Here is a 24478-nt window from a genome sequence, read left to right on the forward strand (position 1 = left end):
ACGCATGATTCATACAAATCAAGTGATTGCAGACCATCAGTCTATTTACTGATCGGGCTCATGCGGGAAACGTGATCACTAGTGTTTTTATGTGCCAATAGTTTTATCTTGTTTGTGTGGAATGCTATTGCACTTCCGCAAGAAATGCAGCTTCCTCTCAGGCCATTGTTCTTGGGCAATCAATGAAATGACATCAGTGTGTGTGTGTGTGTGTGTGTGTGTGTGTGTGTATGTGGGAGACGGAGAGGGAGCGACAGACGGAAATTATGGGAGGAGAGAAGAGGCGGTTTTAGGCAGCCCATTTATTCTACTGCAGCAGAATAAATCCCCCTACTCCTCTTTTATGAGCATAGAGTTCCTCATGTCAGTCCGTGTGTGTGTCTATCTGTTTTCCAAGTCCGGCTACTGAATAACCGTGCCTGTCTAAAAACCATAACAAAAAACTTGAAAAACACCTGTATGAGAAGAGGAATTCTACGTGCGCCGTCTTTACGGTAAAGCCGCTTGTTGATCCCGCCCTCTCTTTGATAGAAAACTGTGATGTCGCTTCGTCTTTAACGAGCTTGACCCAGAAGAACCCAGGGAAGGAGGGGGAAAAAACACTAAAAACGGAATAGTCTGGAAGGGGTCGGGACAGGTTTTCAACGAGCAAGGTGAGTTAATTAATAAATGTTACCAGATGGTTGATACAGCGGGGGCCGCGGTTTCCCCCCCACATATAGTGGGTGCACTGCAGCGTTGGCAAGGAGTGGTCACATCATCGACAGATCGCAACACGACTCCCCTAGGCTAATGTTAGCTAACGATGCTAACGTTAAAAGTTCATAACGTGACCCGCGGTTCCGTTACCTACCGTGCATACTGTTATAACTGATTAAAAAGAGCCCCATGTTACCAACTGAGAACACCGTCTAAATTAGCTTAAAATGCCTCTTTGCCAAACGCACGCTAACTTGCTGCTAATCTGTTTGCGATGCTAACGCTAGCCTGGCTGTTGGCACTGCTCTCTCTGTCGGCTATGTGGGTTATTGTGATGCTAACGTAGCAAGACAGCCAAACCAGGTCATGCGGGTGCTGCTGAGCGAGCATTCCGACCAACTGGGCTGATTTGATCTTCAACATTGTCATTTATTTGGGCAGTAACGTTAGTACAAGCATCGAGAAACAATGCTCAAATACGCGAGTCTTTGTTCGTGAGAGTCATTTTATACCCACGTCTTATTGATAGTGCCTAACACTCTGCAGATCTGCTCGTTGTTCTTGCCCTAGATTGTTAGCTTTATTACGTTAGCAAATCAAATCACGACAGTTTGTGGTTGGTTTTGCTGGATCCAGATCAGGGAAATGCTAACTGTTAGCGGTTTCAGAAGGAGAGGTGTTGGACTTCCACAGGGAATACTAAAAAGTATGACAATGTGACGGTCAGAGGTGTTAACAGTACTAAAGTAGACCGCCTCTCTATGTCGGACGCAGACAGTTTTATTAGTTTAAGCAGATAAGTAGATTTCCTCACGTCTACGGTTCTCATTGGCAAGGAGCCCCGGAGAGAACAGTGTAGCTAGCTAGGTCATGGTAATTGTAAACCCCGCAACTTGTTTGACAACACATTTAAACGTTGAGCCTGTTTTGTTGTATTTGAGTTTGTCTAAGGGGTGGTGGTCCTCTAGTTGTAGTCTTGTCATTCAGGCTGGGATTTTAAGGTTGTCCGCTTGTGAACCTGTTGGGTGGGTCCTGTGTGAACTTGTTGTAGAAGGAAAATGTCTGGGTGGGGATAACTGTCAGCTTGTGTGTGAACAAATAAACTACCCTTTTCCCCTTTTTTAAACATTGGTTTCATGCAGGCACATGTACAATATTGCAGTGTAGTTAAGTGCCTTCCCTGTGAGCTTTAGGACTGTTGTGGTTAATACAGTATGTGTGTAGGTATCACTCAGGGGCTGTAGATTTATAATGTGCTTCAGGTGCCACCACTAATAACACCATGTGTGATTGAGCAACCATGTATCAGCCTTTCCTGTGTACTTGTCTCCAACTGTTTGATTGTTGATGCATGCTCCCAACACCAGCTGTAATTGTGTCTGCTCTCTTGCAGCGTACAGGTTAATCCAAAAAGAACCTAACCTGTATGTGTGTCTACTTAGTGCGTGCATGTTAACATCATGTGTGTATGTGTTGAGAGGTAAGTGGATTAGCGGGCTAAAGCTTCAATCCCATTACAAGCCAGGCTCAGTTTAAACCAGCGCTGGTGGCATCACACTGACTTTTCAGCTAACTGCAGTGTCCCTTACCTCAAGCTGCATGAACATATGTGCTTTTTGACAGTGAATGGTTTGTTTCAGTGGGATTTTTTTGCTGCTGATGGCAGGTGTAGGCGCTTATTGTATTAACCAGAGTTTCATTAAGTCGACAAAGGCTGCATTGTTGGTTACATGTGCATATGATCACAGATGTCTTCTGACAGGGTTGAGTGAGTCATGCTGACTGATGGCTGCAGAATCAGATGGAGATATGTGACTCGTGGTGTGTCAGGGCACGGTCAGATGTTTGAGGGGTGTGTGTATGTTGTTGACCTCAAAGCACAGTGCTTTTTAGATTTTTACCTTTTGTTGACAGCGTACATAACCTAACCCTTTCTCTGTGCGCTCTTGTTCACTCACCCTTTAAAGCTTTTAAAATCTATTGTGCTTTGCTGCTAGGACTGCAGCTAAGGATTATTTTCAATATTGATTACTGTGCAGATTATATTCTTGATTAAATGTTGGAAAATTGTGAAAAATCACAATTTCCCAGAGCCCAAGGTGATGTCTTGCTTGTTTTGTTTCATTATATTTCTTATTTTTGCTTAGAAAAATTAATTGTATGATTAATAAATAAATAAATAAATAAATACATGTAAAATATCAGGATTTAGCGGTTAGACTATGGGAGCAAACCAAAATATAATAACTCATCACAAAAAATATGAAAATGTGATGATTCGGCCACACAGGTTTACAAAGATTACTTCTGAAAGGTCATGAAAGCAGAACAGAAAAGGGTAGATGGAGAACAATATTAGCAAAATGGGAAGTGGCTTGTGGTCGTGTGATCAACATATTGACCATGGGGGATTTTCACCGCAAAAAAAACCTTCCTCCAACCATCAGTATGTGGCTTATTAAAGTGTATATCATAGACTTTCAAGGTTTTGTGTGCAAGCAGTTATTTTGAGGAAAATGTTTTTTGGTGACCTTAGTATCTGCTTTGTCCCTTTACTCATCTCTGATGTAGAATCCATAACATCCTGTTTCTCAGGAAGTGGGTTATAGGGGAAAGGGGAGGGGAATGGCAATGGGACAGCACTGATTGTTTTCATTGTTCAACGAAACTCACCGCTGACTTTCAAGGCCAAAACTAACAGCTGTGAAGGGGGGAAGACCGGTGGAGAGCAGAAGTCATGAGTGGGTTAAAAGCGACATTAACTCGACCCCTTCCAGACATATACAAACACAGATGCACTCAAATGTGTCCAATAATATCCTCCTTGCTATCCAACTCTTTCACACTTGCGTTCATGCTCTCGGTTGCACAAACTACTTATTGTTCCACCAACCTCCCGGACTGACAGCTGCAAACTCCCTCCTCCTGACTGTGGTTAAAACACACACAGACAGACTTAGAATTACATTCCCAAGTACAGTTGCCAAGAAATATCAATCGCAGTTTATAATTCATCTGGCATGAATGACAGTTGCGCTTATTAGTGAAATACGATAGCCTGTAGCGAGTTGATGGTTATTTGCTCTTTAGATAAGATGAGGAGCGAGGCCGTGTTTAGCCTGCATCATGTGGCATAAAATAATGGATGATGCCAGATTAAAATAAATAGTTTGTCTTTCTCTGTGTTCTGGGTAATTTGGGTAAAAAAGGTAAAAAGAGATCTCTAAAATATTATTAGCCAGTATCCTGAAAGTCATTCTACAGTGGCTGAGTGGGTGGGCTGCTGTGCTGAATTGGCAGGAGACAATGCCAGGAATGCAAGATAATCTTTTATTCAGCGCTCCTTTCCTTATCTCTACCCTACTCTTTCTCTCCAGTTTACACTCTCCTTTTGTGTTTTTCACTGCCCGTCTTTCGCCTTTGTTTATTGCATTTACATGCAGTTTAAAAAAACGATTATATTCCGGTTAAGGCAATACCCTGGTTTCTCAAACGCAATGTAAACCCCGGTTAAAATTGTAGTTCTCATAACCCAGGAAACAGACCTAGATAACCCGGGTTAAGATCAGGTTACGCTTTTGCTCATGCTCAGTGGGTTATAACTGCCCCTGCCAATCCGCTGCGGTGGTTTTTGACGCGGAAATAATCCGTCAGCACTGTGGGTGGAGATAGAACCCGTAGCAATGGTGCAACAAGACATTGTTGCCCGCATTCAGCGCTCCAGCGGTAGCAAAGAGCCTACCGTCCATCTGTTTCACTCCATCTCTGGCTGTCTCGGCAAAGAAGTGGAGAGACCGAGCAGCTCGTTGTGGTCGCTGGCTAACGTTAACGTTAGCTTGCTAATTCCACCCAACGTGTCTTCATGCGACACTAGTTAATGTTACAGATAATAAGTCAAACAAAGTTCCACTCATCTGGCGAGAGCACTGTGCTTTCCTATGCCGTGACAAAAGTGTGTGGATGAAATATATAGTTGTTAAATTTTTACTAACTTAATGTTAGTGGTCGGCCTGTCAGCTGGTTAGTTAGTTAGCTAGCTCGCTCGCTAGAGGGCTGGCGGCCCGCGAGGCCAGTACAGTTTAGGGCTGCCACCTCTTAGTCGATTAGTCGACTAATCGGTCGTTTTGGTCTTAGTCGACTAAGATTTCTTTAGTTGATGAGTCATTTTTTATGCTTATTCATGCTTAATTACTCATTTCCAAGAAACTTATGAGCACATTTCTGGTAAACACAAGATTTAAAGTGGTGCTTTTGCAGGATTAATTGTGGAGAAACTCAGTTTTACAGATGGTTCATTAACTACATTTATATTGTGCTTTTCTAGTCTTAATCACCTCTCAAAGAGCACAGCTCTGTCGATTACTTCAACTAATCGATTAATCGACAAAATCATATAAGTGTTAGTCGACTAAGAATTTCTTTAGTCGAGGACAGCCCTAGTACAGTTATAACACTGAAAACGAGAAGTAAGGCATAGAGAATTAACGAAATGTACAGCGCTGAAAAGTCGTCCATGTTCTTCCTGCTTTCCAAGTTGTTGTAATTTTGTCAAAGGTCAACCGGAGGAAAAAGCCGTTCTCTGACCAGGTGTACGTTGGCAGAGCGCCACCTATTGTACCTGGGGTAGAGTTACTCCCGTTATTCTTCCCTGCTCATGTATACGGGGACAACTGGCATAACCTGGTTATTCACTTATTAACCCCGGTTACTGCTGTGCATGTAAAAGCACTGTGTATGTCTGTAGTGGATAATATCAGCCCTGTCCTGGCTATGACCATATATAGTCATGTGTGGTAGAAGACAGCGGTGTGTGATTTGCTCAGGTGGGAGGTTATAGCTTTGGGGCGCCACAGACACTAAGCAAAGGATAGTGTGAGTGTGTTTATGTGACATCATGTCTTTCTGACCCGTCAGCCTTATCCTCCATGCAAATCCTGGTTTTGGTTGTGACAAATTCCTTTTATGTTGTGAAATAAACTTCAGCCACTCCTTGTTTTCTCATCAGAACAACCCACTTTCCTCCCTTTTTTTCCCACACTGGGCACATCCTAAGCAGTTTTTTTTAAATAGGCCGCAAGTCATATACCTATATATGTGTGTGTTAGTCATTCATTTAACAGGAACAGACACAGCCTCTCCAGGCTTCACTTGACCAGCTAAGGGGTGTCGTAATAGTCTGTCTATGTGATATCACCGTGTCTCTGTATTTTTCTTAATAATTTGTTTGCACAATCTATAGTGGGTGAAACTGTGAGTCATTTGTCACCATCTCTCCATTTGCACCTATGCTTGTTAACACTCTACCTGTCTTGCACACAAACACCTGCTGCCTGAAATGTAAATGCAGGTCAGTTTTTGTTGACCAAATCGCCATGGACTGGCATTCTAGATTGTCAGAAAAGTGTCTGAGCATGTTGGCCAGACAGAGAGGTATGAGAAACTGAAATTTGGTCACCCCACCTCTACCTTGTCCAACCGGTTGTGTGTGTGTGTGTGTGTGTGTGTGTGTGTGTGTGTGTGGATAAGAGGATCTGAGTCTCCACTTGTTTGGCTCTGCTATAACAATGTCTTTCTCTCAGAGCACAGCCAAGATAACAAAGAGATGTAGAGAGAGGGGGATATAAAAGGCAGTTAAGTTGCCTAAGAAAGCAAGAATCTGTGTTTTTGCCCTTGTGCCCATGTTTTATTTCTAAAATTATAAATGCTGATGAAGATACTCAAGCTTTGCCAGCCTCACAGTCTGAGCCTTGCTCCAAGACCATGACCGAGTTGTTAGTAAATGAGGTGTGTGTGTTAACACACACACACACACACACAAGATAACAAAGAGACGTAGAGAGAGGGATAAAAGGCAGCTAAATTGAGAAAACAAGAGTAGTGGACTGAAAGATGAAGATTAGAGAGGAAAGGCTGGAAGAAAAGGCAAGTTTAAGGAGGAGAAAATGAATTGATAAGAGAACATATGGTTCTTGAAGGATGTTACTATCTCTAAAACCCTCTTTTTCTTTATGCTGACGGTCGATGTTCTCTGGCCTAGAAAGAGCTGCAGCTTCGTCTACTTCCCACAGCTTGCTGCCGTACGCAGGCCAAATGTTGAATAAATACAGGGTGTGTCTGAAGGCTGGAGCTACTATATGCCTCTGTCTCTCACTGTGTTGCTGTTTTTCAAACACAGGTGCCTTCATTCTTTACTATAACATTTCTCCATCTTTTTTCTTTATTATTCTGCTCCCTCCACCTCTCTGTCTTTCTCTCCCTGCAGTCCATTCCTCCCTGTTTTCTGGGCTTGGTGGTTCGGTGACCTTCTATCCATGAGCAACTAGAGCTCACCTCTACTACCAAACCACGCCCACAGGTGAAGGTGTGTATTTCTGTTTTTCTTTTTTTTTTAAATGAGCTTTGAGAGTGTTTTTGTGCTTAAATCGTAAAGGCAAGTATTCAGCTCTCCTTGGACTGAATGTGGTGTTCTGTGGTGTTAAGCTTCCTCCTAAAAAGTATAAAGGGTGCTTCTCTTAATGTGAAACAGGCCTCATTATCTTTGTTTGACAGTTTTTGTACACTGTAGATCTTTTTTATATTTTTTATCCCCATAAGTTGGTGGTTTAATTTTAAATTCATTGTTTATACTTGTGGAAAAACCCACCTAAACATTTGCCCCTTGACTTTGTAAACATTAATTGTACATCCATGAAATGAACATGTAAATGCAAACGAGGCATCCCATTTTCTTCTAAAAGGTGGAACAAGAGTGCAGTGTTTCCTTTTGAAAGGAAGTTTGCTTGTAGCATTCTGGCAATACATTAAGTCTACACACTGCTACGGATTTATCCAAAAATCTCTCTTTGTCTGCTGTTTGTATTTAATAAAGTAGTTTCTGGTGTGGTGTCTGAGTGGGTGAAAAGCCCAGAGGACCCATATATGCCTTAAGTGGCAATAACTTGATCTGCATGCAGGGGATGATGATATTGACCAATATGTTGAAATAACCATCTTCATATTATGATCAGTGTGTTGCAGTATTAATGATCAGTGCAACAACCAGGGTTTGAGACTCCCCTCCCTCCATCATCACTAGGGTTGGGCATTGTTTGGATTTTAACAATTCTGATTCCAATTCCGATTCTTCCTTTCGATTCCGGTTCTTATCGATTCTCGATTCCGATTCTTTGAGGGGTGGCGTTGAAGCGGGTCACATGCTTGTTTCACAAATAAGAGGAAAGTTCAATGGTGGGTTGCAGTTTTACCAGGCTTTTTCAATGTAAAATGAAGCCACACTAGAGCGCCGCTTACTGTGCTCCAAGGCTGCAACACAACAAGTGCCTGGCTGCTGCGGAAACCAAAACGTGCGCATTTTAAATTTGGAACCCATGATCAGATTTGAAACCAAATCCTCCAAACGATTCCAATAAAGAATCGATTCCACTGGAATCATAATTTTTGAACCGATTCCAAGTAGGAATCGGTTCTCGATGCCCAATCATAATCATCACTACCCTTCTCCTGCAGCGTTTGTCTCGTATTGTCTACTGTCAGACCTAAAATGTACTATCTTGTGCCATGTCAATTATGCCTTATAAGGCACTAATTATGTAGTTTATTATTCTGCTGTATTTTCTTTTCACATAGCGCCACCCTGCACTGATGCGTTAAACACACCACCTCTTGTGATAAAAGTCTTGTCAGTGTTAACTAGGGATGCCACACCCATCACTCATGACAACACCGGTGTTACTGATTAGAACGGACATTTGACAAGAAAATATGTTTGTCAATAACGCTCAATAGCTGCAGAACGCTTACTTTGATCTCTGGCCTCTCCGGTGGAGCTTCCCATGCAGAGCTGGGCACAGGCTGCGAGGCGGTTACAGGAGGTTCAGGTTCCCCATTAAATATTGCCAAATAGGCGATTTTTGCTTTGACACTAAATCCTCCGCCGTTAACTTGTCAGTAAACTCTCCTTACTCTGTTCGTGACTCCTGCTACTCTTGCTGCTTTACGGAGCAGACACTTTCAGTTTATGAATATAGCGGAATCACACCGCCTCAAACCATAGCTCAAAACACACTGACAAGTCTGATCGGTTACATGGTTGGCCAACGCAGCGTGACGTGGGGTTGTGTTACTCCAAAAGTTGAGTCTGTCTCAACTTTTCGTTGCACGGCAGCTGCGTTTTTTTTTTTTTTAGTGTGCCCCTGCAGCAACCCCCGCTGCAGCCTGAACGCACTACCCCCATTCAAAAATAATGGAAATACCTGCCTGTTTGCCAGACTGTCGGACGGCCGACGCAGGCAGTCTGAACAGGCATTAAAGTCTCTGTGCTGGGAAAACTTGAATGGATGAGTCATTACAACTTGACAGGCTTTCAAAGGAATATATGTTGTACAAAAGAACCCAGTGTAGTTGGGAAAGTTTTCATGTCTGAGTTTCAGCCAGATACATGTCTTTACAGTTGCGACTGCCGTATATTCATTATTGAGTTCAAAGGATGTGTTGTGCAATCCCAACGGTGCCGATTACCAAAAAGGGATTGCAGCCTCAGTCCCCAACAAATCAGATGAAGGTGAAATAACACTTCCTACTTAATATCAGCCCAGAAAATCCCGCATTATGTTTTTGTTAGACACCCACTCTCTGTGCTTTAGTGTGTATGAGGCTGCATAGATGTGTGTAACACCCACCCCCTGTCTCCCCTTGGGGCCGTGTAGTGTGTATGGAGCAGTGTGAGAGCGCAGCAGCTCTGCTGGAGTCGGTCAGGGAGCAGGAGGTGCAGTTTGAACAGCTGACCCGGGCGCTGGAGGAGGAGAGGAGGAGAGTGGGCCTCCCTGCCACCAGCCCCTCGGTCCTGGGTCGCCCCCTCCCTCACACACAGGTAACATCCAGAGTCTCTCGTTGGCATTTACAGCACCCCTCCCCCCCTTCTTTCACTAAACATCCAATCCATGGATCATCATTTTCTCCGTCCAATCCTCAAAGTTTTCTCTCTCCATCCATCATTCATCCCTTCTCTGCCTCCGCCTGCCTCCTCTCCACCAGCACTTGGCCAGTGTGTGTCTATATTTGTGTCAGTCGTCATTAAACGTCTATCTTCATTGACCCAGTGTCTGCAAACATATCAGTTCATTCCTGCCCGTAGTTCCACTACTTTCAACGTGCCTGAGATGGTCATCGACACACATTTTCTGCATGCCTTCACTGTCACTCACCGGATACACACTGACACACACGTAATCACCTTTCGTCGGCCCCTGCTGTGGAATCTCAGTTATTTTCCCCCATCTTCCATGTTCCAGCATGTCGTGTTATGCAGTGCGGTCATCAGTCGTGCATGTGTCGCATAGTCCTCCATCCAGTGAAGTTTCCTATTCATCATGAAGGATTTTGTCTTTTTATTTGCATTTAAATCCTTTTATCAAGCACTTAAATATATTACTTCTGTTACTCATTACTTCTGTTAAGAATTCTTATGCATGCAATTATCTTTTTGTGTGTTAAACATCCATGATGCAAGCTCCTTGAAGAAATGGTGTAATTAAATCACTGCTCTTTGTTATGTTATATTCACATTTGAGTCAGAACCGGTGAGGTTTTGGCACCTTTACTTCAAATATTACTTGGACTAAGTTTAATCAATTATCAAAATAGTTGCAGACTGTCAATAGACTAATTGATAATTCAATCATTTAAGCTCTAATCCCAGTTAGCTGTAACAATGTTGCAAATAACTGAGCAGGATTTCTGTCTGTCAAATATATGTAGTTTTATTTATTCATGGTATTCGCGTCAATGTGATGAAGTACATTGATATGCAAGGTGATTATACAGTTTCTCAATTGATTTTCTTTTTTTCTGTCTTCAGTTATTTGCCTGGACAAGGTCCTACTGTTGCCTTCTTGTTTCATGTTGTCTCTACCAAAAGACCTGACAATCAGAGAGAGTGGTACACTTTGCTTAGTTGCCTGTAGGCTTGGATAACAATTAAAGCAGAGCCATTATCATCAACACAGAAGGTCAGGCAGTGCCATAATTACGGGTTGACATTTAAGCATACTTTTCCAGCTTTTGGCATTGTGTACACTGAGTAGAATAGTTTTTAAATCTGTTCCTAAATATTTTCCTTTCATTAAGGGCTCGCTGACCTAGATTAGATCTTATGTTTTGTCTCTGTGAATCCTTGGAAGTGACTTATTTGATTAGTGTGTGGCATCTGGAGGACGAAGGCTAAGAAAGCAAGAATCTGTGTTTTTGGCCTTGTGTTAACTGCCCATATTTTATTTCTAAAATTATAAATGCTGATGAAGATACTCAAGCTTTGCCAGCCTCACAGTCTGAGCCTCCAAGACCATGACTGAGTTGTTAGTAAATGAGGTGGTAATAAGTAAGGACCAGCTGTAGAGGAAATGTGCCCTTCTTGTTGTAAAAGTACACTTGCACTTCCCATTGCTTTAAAAAAACAAAAAACAGCCCTGCCTCCTTGTGGACATAATATGAAGTGAGAGTTGGTAGTTGATAAGGTTCATAGCATTGTTTTCTCTTGACTTAGTCTGAAACTGTTAGTAACTGTGGGTGGTAAAACGGTTGCTGGGAAATATTTCCAAAGTATCCCAAATACGCAGTGTTTCCCATGTGATTCAGCTTCAGGCTAATACTGATAACTGAGGTGGTTATATTGCATGAAACAGAGTGTGTTAACTCAGGGTTAGGTAGAAAGTGTCCAAGTTATACAGTGTGACAGTCATTGGTTATGTAACGGATTACAGCAGGAGGAAGTAGGGTGTGAGAATGAGTGGCTTCACTCCAGAATGTCCTCCCTCATGTCTGGCAGTGATTCACAGACCATAAACTTGCAGGGACAGTGAATAGTGAAGAGTTTGGCAGTGAATGAGCTTCAGCAGCAGTAATATCATCTGGCAGGTTGTAAGAAAGTAGACCGCACCGGCTACTGGGAGACGTTCCTTTAACCTCACTTTTATGTGTTGTTCCAGCAAAAATGTTTTTAAAACATCTATTTCACAGTTGTATTGTTCTCTTTTATCCAAGAACGGGCGTTTAGGGGATGCAGACATAGAACGGCTGAAACTGACTGACTCCTACATAAACGGCACACAGGTATGTGTGTGTACATTTTGTTTTTCTTGTATTCATTGGAGTAAGTGCCAGTGATTTAAAAAAACATAATCTAAATGTGTGGTGTGCTTCTACACTACAGTACAGAATGGTGGACCCTGCACACGGCGCTCTGGATGAGAGCTACACACCAGAGGACGACTCCCAGGAAGTGCACTCAGTCTTTTCTGACGACGGAACAACCCGACGACCAGACAATGGCGTAAGTGATTATGACACATGCACCGTGATATCGTCAGGCTCATCAAGTTGATAAATTGTATTGTATAAATTGTTTTTGTCGTGGCTGAACTAAGTGTTATGGAAGCATCCAAGGATATTACGCCACTTGATTATCCTTTGCTATAAACATTTTGATACATCACTACCATCTTGCTCTCCCTCAGATGAAGAAACCAATCTCACGCACAGTCCTGCCCTCTGACTCGATGTCCATCGACGGGGGCTTGTCGGTGTCTGGTATGGGCGGCTACAGCGCCACACTGGACCGTCCTTACAGACATGCTGGACCAGCAGATTATCCCACGGCCACAGTTCCCAGAAACTACCACTATGCCCCTGTTGGCGGTTACGATGACTACCGGGGAGGCCCACCATCAGAGGCGTACACTAGCCTGAGCAGGGGCTCGCACATGGACGAGCGCTACAGGTACGAGGCCCCTGCATGGAGGAGTGCTGTGAATCCTTTCTTTTGATTGTTGTTTTTACATTCTGAAATATGTTGTCCTCAAGCCTAACTGTAGTTTTTGGTTTTCATTAGTGGACAAAAAGCATGCTTTATCAACCAAATGTGTCCCATTTGTACGTCTCTTACACGCTAACTCTGTTTTACAAGGTAATGAATACATGCTCTATCCATGTTTGAACTATTTGAACCAGATTTTTTGCTGCCACATCCCTAATTAGTGATCATTGTTGTTAAAACAAGACCGGGATTTACAACTGTTATTCATACACAACACAAAATACCTACACTGTATATTTGAACAGTATCTAAACAGAGTTGTTGATCTTTCAGTTCCTTTTTAAAAGTCACTAGAATATTTACTCAAAAGATTTAACAGACATTGTGGACTAAGTGTTTTAACTTTGATGTCCTTCCTTTTTATATTTTTATTTTATGGAAAAAAAGTTAATGCAATAACCTGTGTGCTCTAATCATTAATTATGTCTGAGATTGACCAGAGCAGAATTGATGGTTGACAGAAAACACTTTAACAGTTGGTTACTGTAGCCACACTTGTCAAACTCAAGGCCCGTGGGCCAAATCCGGCCCCTTGCTAATTTTGATCCGGCCCCTATATACATTTAGGTTCACAATACATTTTGGCCCACCTACTTTTTGTCACTTTTCACAACGTTTTTTTCGACATTTTTGGCATTTTCGTCGACATTTTTGTCGACCAAACTGTAAGTGAGAAGCCTATATGACACATGCAATAATAGTGTCAAAGATATTTGACTTTTCCCATGACGTAAAAGCAATACACTCTATGTCTGGCCCTTGATGTGATTCTCATTTTCTAGTGTGGCCCTTAGGGAAGCTGAGTTTGACACCCCTGCTGTAGACACACATTCCCGCAGTCACACCAGTCAGTCCTGCTTTTAATCCTGTTCAGGATCAGGACTGTGAAGCCAGATATGTTCATACAACTTCAGTTAGAAATGAATCTTACATCACTGTCAGTCGGAAAGGGGATCACTCAGCACAGAATCTCACTTCCCTCGTTACCTTCATTACCCCAGGCCAGTTGACGGCTACAGGACCCTGGACTCTGGCTACCGGGCGCCAAGCCGCCAGCAGCTTGACCCGTATGCAGCACAGCCCCAGGTGAGCCGCGGAATGAGGGCCTTGGGCTCAGCGTTGGAGGTGCGGTACGGCCACGGCCATGGCCACTACGGCCTGGAGGATGACCAGCGCAGTGTAGGATATGATGATTATGGCATGGGGCCTCCACCCATGCACCCTGGAGGCTACGGTACCATGCCACGCCTAGGGCCCGGCCCCGGGGGTATGGACAGACGAAGACTCAGGTAAAACACAAAAGCTTTGCTGTGCCTTCATATCACACTTGTTTTTTTCAATCAGGCCATGTATGTGAACAGTATGAAACATTGAATCGGTTTCTAGAGACACACCTAACAAATGTTTCTCTATTTATCTCCTTCTGCGACATGCAGGAGCTGTGAGGATACTTTGGACGGCGACATGGGAGGAGTTGATCCTTATACCTGGGGCGTTCCCATGCCGATGGAGAGGGGGAGCATGGCATCACTGGACAGCACACTGAGGAAGGCTCCTCCTGGTTCATGGAGACAGCCAGAGCTGCCGGAGGTCATCGCCATGTTGAACTACCGTCTGGACCCTGTCAAGACCAACGCTGCCGCATTCCTCCAGCATCTCACATTCAAAAACGATAAGGTGAAACAATAGTCGCATTCAAATGCAGAATAGCTGTATTTAACAAATGCTTATTTATCGTTTTGTATTGTCATTTGGCAAATCCTTGACGTGAGGTTGATCATTTTGCGCGTGTGTGTCTAGGTTAAGTCGGAGGTGCGTCGCCTGAAGGGCATCCCATCCTTGGTGTCACTGCTGGACCACCCCAGCAAGGATGTGCACCACTCGGCCTGTGGAGCACTGAAGAACATTTCATATGGGCGAGACCAAGAAAACAAGATTGCCATCAAGAACTGCGATGGAGTGCCCGCTCTGGTCAGGTTACTGAGAAAAACCCACGACCAGGACCTCACTGACACTATCACAGGTATCAACATCATATGATTATTTATTTATTTATTTATATATATATATATATATATATATATATATATATATATATATATATATATATATATATATATATATATATATTTATATATATATATAATCTCTCATGTTTTTTTTTTTAATATGTACTTAGTTATAAGTTGTTCTTACTTATTACTTTAGCATTCAAACACATGATCAGTTTGGTCTTAACAACCTACACATAACACGCACGTCCAAATATTCACAGAACAAAAAAGAAGAAAACAATCCAACATGGATGAGACAAAAGATCTCATTGGTTACATTTGATCATTTTAAGGGTCTTATTGTAGTGATGGTAACAGTATGTATTATATCGTCCCAGGCACCCTGTGGAACCTCTCATCCCATGACTCAGTAAAGATGGAGATCGTGGACCACGCGCTGCACGCCCTAGCTGACGAGGTGGTCGTTCCTCACTCCGGCTGGGAGCGAGGGAGCAATGGAGGAGAGGAGAGCTGCAAACCACGCCATCTGGAGTGGGAGACCGCCTTGACCAACACTGCTGGCTGCCTTAGGTACACAAGGGGATCAATCGATTGAAAGCAGAAAGTCACCGAAGGAGAAAGAGTGACTATTTTGAGAAGGAAACGTGCAATTTTGTGCTTAAACATCTCCCTCTGTCCAACAGGAATGTGAGTTCAGAACGCAGTGAGGCCAGGCGAAAGCTGAGAGAATGCACAGGATTGGTGGATTCACTCATGTACGTTGTGCAATCACAGATCAACCGCAAAGATGTGGATAACAAGGTACCTGTTCACTTACGCCAGATGATGATTTTACCTTATGAAACCAAAGCACCTATCTTCCTCTGTCTCCATCTTTGATCATATCATTCCCTTATCTTCTCTTCCTGCAGTTGGTGGAGAACTGTGTCTGCCTCCTGAGGAATCTGTCCTATCACGTTCACCGTGAAGTCCCCGGCAGTGAGCGCTATGCAGAGACCACACCCCTCAACCAGGAGTCGGCCACCGCTAACAAAGGAGGCTGCTTTGGCTCTCGAAAGGGCAAAGGTCAGTGTCAGACAGCTAAGTTGCACTATGTCTGCGAGATTTGCTGTTGAAAGATGGGTAGCTGCTAGTGGCTTTGAGCTTGTTGGTGTCGCTGTTTTTCACACTCTACCACTGTTTCCCTCCTTTTTCCCCTTCTCTCTCCTCCCTCCATCCTCTTACCTTTCTCCCCCGTCTTTCTTCCAATCCCTCCTTCACTTCCTCCTTTCTCTCTGCTGTGTTTAGATGAGTGGTTTTCAAAAGGTAAGATTCTCCCCTTGGTGTTGGTGAACTTTTGAAACTATTGACCACTCTGCCATCAATCATTTTATTAACGCAGAATAAAACTTTGCTAGAGCAATAAGAGTGCCCGATAATGTTGAATTCACATTCAGTTCATGAGCATGATCACCTGCTGTCACGCAGATTACATTGCATGTTCACAGTGCTTGTTCCACTGGTTGCATGGTCGCATTTCACATAACAATGTGCCAGAGTTAAGGAATGAGGATAACTGACTGCTCATCTCGACCAGCTTCACATAATCTGTGTTATTTCTTCAGCTCAATCTTTAATGTTCTCTCTTTTGTTTTTACATTTCTCGCTGCAGGAAAGAAGGATGGAGATGATGGGAGTGGAGATCAAGTCGACATTCCAAAGAGGACAACACCTGCCAAAGGTATGCATGTAGTATCTTTTCCCATTGATCAGATGAATCATTGATCAGTCTTTAAGGTAGCATGCTTATGCCGAAATTATACTGTCTGCATGATGTAAATGTCGTCATCAGAGGGTATACAAGTAGGGTCTTAGTGAACTAGCGATCTACTGCGCATGTGTGGAACGCGTCCTTCAAGCACATAGTATAAACAGACCTACTATGTGTCCGCAGCTGTCTGTGTACGCATCCATTCCAGCGTATACTCACTCCCTTATATGCCAAAGTACAATTTCTCATGTCCCATTTAGAACTTTTTGTTCTGCTGTCAAGCTTTATTTGCTTCTGCTAAACACAAGATAAGATAAGAGATAAGATCTAGTTCTGGACTAAGGCCCTTTTTCACCAGATATCTGCATTAAGTTTTTTTTATCAGTCTAGGAAATGGTTTGATTCTTTTCTGGGATTTTTCTTTGATTCTCCAAAACCTCTAAAATAATGTGTGTACTAATCACACACATTGAACATGTTCTAACTACCCGGTCTAGCTGGTAAAAGTATTCTTTGGTAAGGGCTTTATGTGTGTCCAGCACAAATGTTGAAGTTTGTCAAACTTTTTGTGAAACTAACACCCCTATCTCTATCTCTATCTCTATCTCTATCTCTCTCTCTCTCTCTCTCTCTCTCTCTCTCTCTCTCTCTCTCTCTCTCTCTCTCCCCCCCTCTCTCTCCCTCTGTCGACCTCAGGTTATGAGCTGTTGTTCCAACCAGAGGTGGTTCGTGTTTACACATCGCTGCTCAGAGAGAGCAAGAATCCCTCGGTGCTTGAGGCCGCTGCCGGTGCCATCCAGAACCTGTGTGCCGGCCGATGGGCTGTAAGTACCATTTCTTAACAAACTGAATCTCTGCTGTTGAAAAAATGGGGAAAATTATTATGAAATATGTTTTCAGGTGAAGTCTCTTAAACTGAATCTGAATAAACACTTGGGGTATGTTGAAGTCATTTTAATCTGATTAGTCAGTTGTGATAAGGTCCATCATGTTGTCTGTCTTTGTGAAGTTACTGGAATACTGCTGTCAATGTAAATGATATAAATTGCTCCCTCTCTATCTGCTTGCTCTTCAGTATGGTCGGTATATCAGGGCCACTGTGCGTCTGGAGAAGGGTCTTCCCATGATGGCAGAGCTACTGGCTCATGGCAATGACCGTGTGGTTCGGGCAATGTCCGGAGCCTTGAGGAACCTCTCCATCGACAACCGTAACTGCCAACTGCTCGGTAAGAATGTTGTATTGGGTCTCCAGAAGAGCTACGAAATACTCTGTTATTCTCAAAGAGTATAACTTACACTTGTATTGTGCTGGATATTTGCATGTATTTTAAATGCAATAATCAAAGCACCATGGCAAGTGTGTGCAGGTTGTTGGACATTTTGGATGTTTGCATTTGTATCACTCCAGATACATTTTCTTACCTGACTGCGTGCCTCCTGCAGGTTTGCATGCAGTGCCTCACCTTGTGGCCAACCTGCCTGGAGGCCAGAATCAGTCTGGGCGCGCTCTATCAGAGGAGACTGTGGTGTCTGTATTGAGCACGCTCACTGAGGTGCTAGGCAACAGTGTGGAAGCAGCAAAGACCCTCCGAGCCTCGCAGGGCATTGAGAGGCTGGTGCTTATCAACAAGGACGGGTAAGTGTGTTCTGTAAATTGAGCTAAGAATATAATAATATTAAGTAATGTGGTCTGTGTGTTTTCTGGTGCTTTTATCATTTATAGCTATAAATAAACCGAGCGTTGCATATACATACAACAATGCTTTTTATGATAGTAAAACAGATAAAACGAATACTTTGGTAGTTTATAATAAAGATATTCCCATACCTTTATGGAGCCACCCTAGCAAACTTATACATTAATTTAATATTAATCAAAGCACTTCAGTCTATAAAGGGTTATTAAAGTTTTTAGGTGAAAATCATAGCTAAATTGCAGGGTTTTTCCTGGCTCAGAATGGGCTTTTGGGGGGACACATTAAGTGAGGGGTCTGGGGGTCCTCCCTGAGGAAATATGTGCGTCTAACACTTAATTTCCTGCATTCTGAGACACTTTTATGCACCAATTTATGATGGAAACATCTTTTATTCATTTATAGTGCCAACTTAATAGTGGCGCGTTCAGGTCCATTCAAAACAATGCAGCTTAGCTGGCTATCAGCGCCAGCCACATGTGTAGAATATAGCAGCTGTGGATGAGAGGGGAGTTGACTGCTGGAAGTCAAAGACGTTTTGGCACTGGTGATTTTTCCTTTGGCGCTGGCTAAAACCTCTTTTAGGGGGGGGCGCAAAAAACTGCTCTATGCAGGAAAAAACCCTGACATGTAAATGGGTACTGTCTATTTTTTCCAGCTAGCCAACTCCTGTTGAATGGGTAGATACCAGAGATGGGGACTCGAGTCTGAGACTCGGGGCGTTTTCACACCTGAAAGTCTGAACCAAGGTCCTGACAAAGGTTCATGTTTTTGTTACATTGTATACATTTGATCCGGTAAGTTTTGGTTTCACACTGCAGTTATGCAAGCGCACTAAAGATCTAAACGTGACAAAACTACGTCCTGTCGTCATCACATACGTGCGCTGCGTCTCCCGACAGAGTTTTTGGAGGCTGTTTTTGTTCTGTTATGTTGGCGAAGCATGACACGGGAACTTTACTCAGGGTTTTGAGGAGCTGCAGCATTTATTAAGAGACAAACTGAAACCTGTACATTTACTACCACTTAACAAGTAAACTGCTGATTTATTCTCAGCTCTGATAGCCGACAGCTATCTGCTCTGAGCGCTGACACCGTCTCTTTCACGTACAGACTAAGCACTGAGCTATTCCTTAAGGAGCTTCCCCGGTCTTATGAAACGATGATAGCCTGCCAGAGCTTCCTGTAATTGGTCCGAAAGTGCGAACCATCCAAAACGTGTTTTCATACTGCAAACGAACCGAACCATGGTTCAGTTTGGTCCAGACCGAGACCACCTCTTTTGATCGGACCAAAATTTGGTCTTTTGATCCGGACCGTGGTCCGAGGCACCTTTCTCACCTGCAATTTTGGTTCGGACCAAACTGAAAACTCCGAAAGTCCGGACCAAATGAGGTCGCCCTCGGACTCGAGTCGCACAAACAGTGACTTCAGACTTGACTTGCGACTCAACCCAGTGCGGCGCACTCGCATATCAAAAAATGCATTGACGATGGCGACACCCAAGTCCTCCCGGAGTTGTGCCTTTTGTCATTAGTTTTGCTTTCAATAACTTCGTAAACAGTAAGCAAACAGCTACATGCAAGGTGTGTGGCACCAAGATAAATGATGCCGGATCAACAACGTTGGACTTCATCAGGCATCTCAAAACGCACGTCACTTGCTAATGTGAAAGAGACATTACAATTCCGCATAAATCGTCACAGGTAACAAGATAACCATCGCAAAGTGTTGTGCTAATGCTGGGAACAGGGAAATTGTATCTTTATAGTTGTATCCATATGATGTGACAGACTTAGGTTAATATTTCACCAGGTTGTTGTTAAATAGCAATACGGAAAGTATCAGTTCTCACATGTTTGCACCATGGTTGGTGTATTAACTTTCAATACAGATGTTTCCCTCAAACTTTGAACACTGAAAAATGTAATGCATGATGAGGTTGGGCTTTACAGCCAGTTAGTAACACAGACAACCATGTATGCTTTGGTGCAGATACCAAAATGTTGAAAAATACAGTTATGAAATTGAAACAGTTCTTAATTTGTGTTTCTTCAGATTGCATTGCAGTAGACCCCATTAAGTTATCCGACAACTGATTTTGATACCGTGCTGTATGGATGGTAGTTACAGGACATGCTTTGAATTCATGAGATTTAACAATACAGTGTTAGGGACAGATCAGATGGCCAGAGACTTGAGACTTGACTTGAACTTGCCCCTCAAAGACTTGAGACTTGACTTGGACTTCCAAAAAATGACTTGTGAACATTTCTGGTAGATACTAGTCACTCAGAAACAAACTTGATTGAAATAAATTGATTTGTTGGGCACACATTCCTAAAGTTAAATATCTCTTGCCAAGATATAAAGCAAAACCAAACCCTTTGGTAAATGTGTGAATGTATCTCTGTGTATCCTACAGCAAGCGCTCAGAGCGTGAGGTGCGGGGGGCCGGCCAAGTGCTGCAGCTTGTCTGGGCCCACAAAGAGCTGCGCAAGCCTCTTGAGAAAGACGGCTGGAAGAAGACGGACTTCATGGTCAATCTCAGCACCACCAACGGCCCGAACACACGAGCCAACGGCACCTATGAAGACAGCACCACGCCACTGCTAGACAGAGGTCAGTGTGGAATACGTAATATATGGCTGAAAACATTTTGGCAGCCTTAAACCCAACATTTAGAAAGTTTAGTTTAACTTGTGACTCTGTTTTGCTTCATCTTAGGGGAAAAGAGGGACATGATTCCACTAAATGACCTCGGCCCTGGTTGGTACATTTATCATCGCTGCTTTTTATCAAGACAAATTCATCAAGATCATGATGAGATGTATGATTTATTTCTCATTCTTGTTGTCTTATTTCCTCAGATGCCTACTCTACACTGGACCAGAGGGAGAGGAGACACACTCTGGATGAAACCACAGACACTTTACCGGTATTTTAAATCTTTCTCACGCACATTCTCATGTCTGTCATGTTGGATTGCTCACTTAACTACACTAACCCCTAATTTCCTGCACCACTATGCATACTTTAACCTTTTCCTTTGGCAGCCTTTAAAACTTCACAATTATTGACACTTTTCTCACTCACTTCCTCTCCCTCTTCTCTCTCTCTGGTTGTCTCTCAGCGAGGGGTGTATGGGGGCAGAAAGGGCTCCTTGCCCCTGTTGGACTCCTACGATGGTTAGCCCTCCCCATCCCCTCTACCCCCCTCTGCATGTAACAGCATGGTATGTCCAACTCACCTCTCGTCCTGCATGGACTCTGTGAGCTCTGTTCCTTTGTCTCCTATAACTTTCGACCCTCAGTAAAACCTGGTCTATGCCTATGATGCTGTACTGAAACGCTGTGCTGATATTTAACTATATGAGGCCCGATGTGACATTTGTACCTGATGGTATAGTATGCTGCAAGGTGCACCTTGTGCATAGTGGTCCATGCAGTCTGCCAATGTAAAGATAACCCCAAGGCTGATAATTAAGATTTAAATCCTCAGAATGAAAACTGTTGTTTGTGCAGTAGCGTTGTCACAATACCAGAACTTTGACTTTGATACCAATGCTAATTTTAGTATAAAAAGATCATAATTACTACAACACAACGCCAACGACTAGAAGTAATGTCACAGAAAAACTATTACTTAAGACAGCGTTGTAACTTTTGCTAAAGGGTTTTTAACATGACACTCGTGATATTTGTCCTCTCAAAATAATGTTTGTATCTTTTCATAGTGGCAGACTGCCAGAGTGGTAGTGTGTATTGCCGCCACATTGTGAAATATTTGACTCCACTGAATTTTGCACGTGTCCAGGATCCAAGTACTCAGCTGCTGCTCCATCTTTTGTCACCGGTTTCCATTGGTGTAGGATTGTGTTTCAGTGCACTCCTGTGGCTCTGCAGGGTATTACAACAACATATGACCCAGAATAAAAACCCATTTAATGAATTAGATTTTTTTTTTTTTTATTGCCTGCTATTGAGTAACTTCATATCACTTTTGGTATTAAGCTATAAAATAAACTTTTTGGAAGAATGAATTTGGAGAAGTTACTCTGAAATAATAATCCATTAGTGATTACTTGTGACTTTTCTAAAATTGTAACAAAGTCGCATCTCCTTGTTCTGTATTGAAGTTATCTCGTACACATGTTGTCTGGCTGACCTGTAATTTTTTTTGACATATTAATGCACATTTTAATTCAACGTGCAACAGGATAACCGTTTTAAATTCAATGTGCTGCACAGTTTTCATCAAGCAAGGCTGTGATAGTAGTCTTACCAGTAATTGGTAGGATAGCCGATTGGTCAGGGGATATGACCTGAACAAATCGGGTTACATTACCTTGCGTAAGCAGGGACGCCTGGCCAATAGTAGTGTGTGAATGCTATTGAAGGGCGGGCCTTGCCTCGAAGTTGCGTGGGTTCCATAATAACGCGTCAGTGTGATTTACTGCGGTGTTTCAGGGAAATCTAATGTTATAAAGTAACACATATATAACGTTTATACCATCAGTGTTTATAAGCTTTCTGAGCTATTGTTTCAAAGGTTACAGTAAAATTCAATACTGGATTCAAACTATATTTAATTTTAGATTGAACATCTGGTTATTGTGACAGCACTACTGTGCAGTGTGCCATACCTATACCAGTTAGTGAGTCTTTGTGTTGCCTCCACGTTTTATTGTGTAAATTACCCGCATTTTATTTTCTGTGTTCACATTTTGCCTCTGGTTTTAATCAAAGTATTTTTCTCTGTTCCTCTAGAAAAACTGATAGTGTGCATCACCCAGACTGGGCCGTCCCTGCCCTACCACTGCTACTGAGGAGAGAAGATCCAGATGCACAGACTCTCTCCCTCTCACCCCCCCAACCTCCCCCCTTCTCCGCTCTTTTTCTCTCTATCGCCACACAGATGGGATTTGAAGATGAGGGTTGGCATCCAAAGAAAGTGGCCGTGTTGCAGGCAGAACGTTTCATGCAACGCACACACGTACAGAACATACACACCTACTTTTTACGAATTCATTCAATTGTAGCAACAGAAATAAATTCAGTTTTTTAAATTATAATTCTCCTGTAAAGGCAATCACCTGTTGACAATCATTTTTAATTCCGGTGTTGTTGTTTCCTCGCTATTGTCAACGTTTCGGTAAATTGTCATGCCAACACCTGCATCCTGATGATGAATTTTTACGTAGACTTCTATGTAGGGTATATACTGTATATAAAAAGGAAATGGGATGACTGCATTAGTTTTGGCTCATTAATTTAAATCATCCCTTTCCTGGGATTGTTGGGAGGTTTGGGCTGACAGACTGACTGCCGCCCTGTAGATTGAGAATGTTGTTTATATAGGAGTTATTTTCCTGTCTAGAGTTATTTTCTCTCGGTTGGGAAGAGCACAGGTGTAGACAAGAAAAGGGCAGGTGTGTGTATATTTGTCATACAATAACTGTGTGTGTGTGTGTGTGTGTGTGTGTGTGTGTGTGTGTGTAAGTAAAATGAATATGGACCTTGGAGTGAGTGTTTTTGTGTGCGTGTGTGCACAGACCAGACCCATAAGATGAATATTTCATCCGCTCATGATGTCGGTTTTTTTGGTGTGCGTTTACTCCTCTAACAAAGCCTCTTTTTGTGTTTGACATCTTCATTTTTCAAACACACAAAATTGGCACTGAAATGTGAAGCTGGGACCATCGTACACTACTAAACCACTAAAACATTGACATTCTGTTTCAGAAACCATTCCTGGCCCAACTGTAAAACATTTACACTATAGACAAAACCTACTTAACGGTTTATTCTTTATTTAGAAAGTAACAAACACTTCAGGAGGGTCTTTTGGAATAATTATCTCCTATTTAAATCTTTTTTTTTTAAATCACTACTTGCTGTGTTTTTTTTTGCAATATAATCATTCATACTGACATTCTTGTTGTGCCGTTTTACAAAAAACACTTAAATATGGGAGAATTCTTTACTCAGAGGACACTCGATTTTTAACAGACAAATTGGGGAGAGATACTGACGTATAATTTAATTTGGGAAGTGGATAAAAGCACATTTTGGTCTATGATCCATTTGTTTTTACCTTTTTTTTTTTTTTATTTTTTATTTTTTTTTTCCATTTTGTGTCAGGTTTGTTTAAATTTTATTTGGGGTTTGTATGTATGGGAGCGGTGGGTGAGAGCATTATGCAATTTGTTCAACTTTTTAGTCCCAGTTTTACTTCCGAGTTGTTTTCAAGGCAAAAGAGACCAATCATCTTTGTTTAGTTTTTTTTTTACTCTCCACACAGTATATTTGTAATGTTGCCTATCCATGTAAAATTATGATGTACCATTCATACCTGCCTTGGCTCTGAGAAGTTGCTTTTTTCAGTAAAGTATGTAACTGTTAAAACTGTTGTTTTTATAAATAAAGATCTTTTCTTAGACAACTTTGGC

At 42.5% G+C, this 24478-nt stretch overlaps 1 protein-coding gene across 7 annotated transcripts; it reads left to right on the forward strand.

Moving 5' to 3' along the window:
- The first annotated feature begins 347 nt into the window (after positions 1 to 347).
- On the forward strand, positions 348 to 24471 carry LOC116052424 (catenin delta-1). Of its 7 annotated transcripts, none has more exons than XM_036002530.1 (22): positions 349 to 653; positions 6962 to 7060; positions 9405 to 9568; positions 11737 to 11805; positions 11906 to 12025; positions 12210 to 12472; positions 13570 to 13857; positions 14005 to 14245; positions 14369 to 14591; positions 14961 to 15153; positions 15267 to 15384; positions 15495 to 15648; positions 15871 to 15888; positions 16235 to 16303; positions 17030 to 17157; positions 17409 to 17559; positions 17777 to 17969; positions 20453 to 20649; positions 20755 to 20796; positions 20898 to 20965; positions 21161 to 21215; positions 22797 to 24471. In XM_036002530.1, the coding sequence occupies exons 3-22, from the start codon at positions 9410 to 9412 to the stop codon at positions 22853 to 22855; spliced, it is 2808 nt and encodes a 935-aa protein (XP_035858423.1). In that variant the 5' UTR covers positions 349 to 653; positions 6962 to 7060; positions 9405 to 9409; the 3' UTR covers positions 22856 to 24471. The 7 variants fall into 7 exon arrangements, with proteins under 7 accessions (XP_035858428.1, XP_035858423.1, XP_031158985.1 ...); XM_031303125.2 differs by having other exon boundaries at positions 351 to 653; positions 21161 to 21262; positions 22797 to 24468; XM_036002535.1 differs by lacking the exon at positions 6962 to 7060 and having other exon boundaries at positions 348 to 653.
- Positions 24472 to 24478: the final 7 nt, after the last annotated feature.

This window comes from Sander lucioperca, chromosome 1, assembly GCF_008315115.2.
Source record: "Sander lucioperca isolate FBNREF2018 chromosome 1, SLUC_FBN_1.2, whole genome shotgun sequence".
Lineage (NCBI taxonomy): Eukaryota > Metazoa > Chordata > Actinopteri > Perciformes > Percidae > Sander > Sander lucioperca.

Bases quoted from the DNA above. Each gene is read 5' to 3' on its own strand.
- LOC116052424 (XM_036002535.1), top strand. From the start codon at position 9,410: ATGGAGCAGTGTGAGAGCGCAGCAGCTCTGCTGGAGTCGGTCAGGGAG. The intron at 17,158-17,408 runs GTAAGTACCATT...CTTGCTCTTCAG, and splicing joins TGTGTGCCGGCCGATGGGCT to TATGGTCGGTATATCAGGGC. The intron at 17,560-17,776 runs GTAAGAATGTTG...TGCCTCCTGCAG, and splicing joins CCGTAACTGCCAACTGCTCG to GTTTGCATGCAGTGCCTCAC.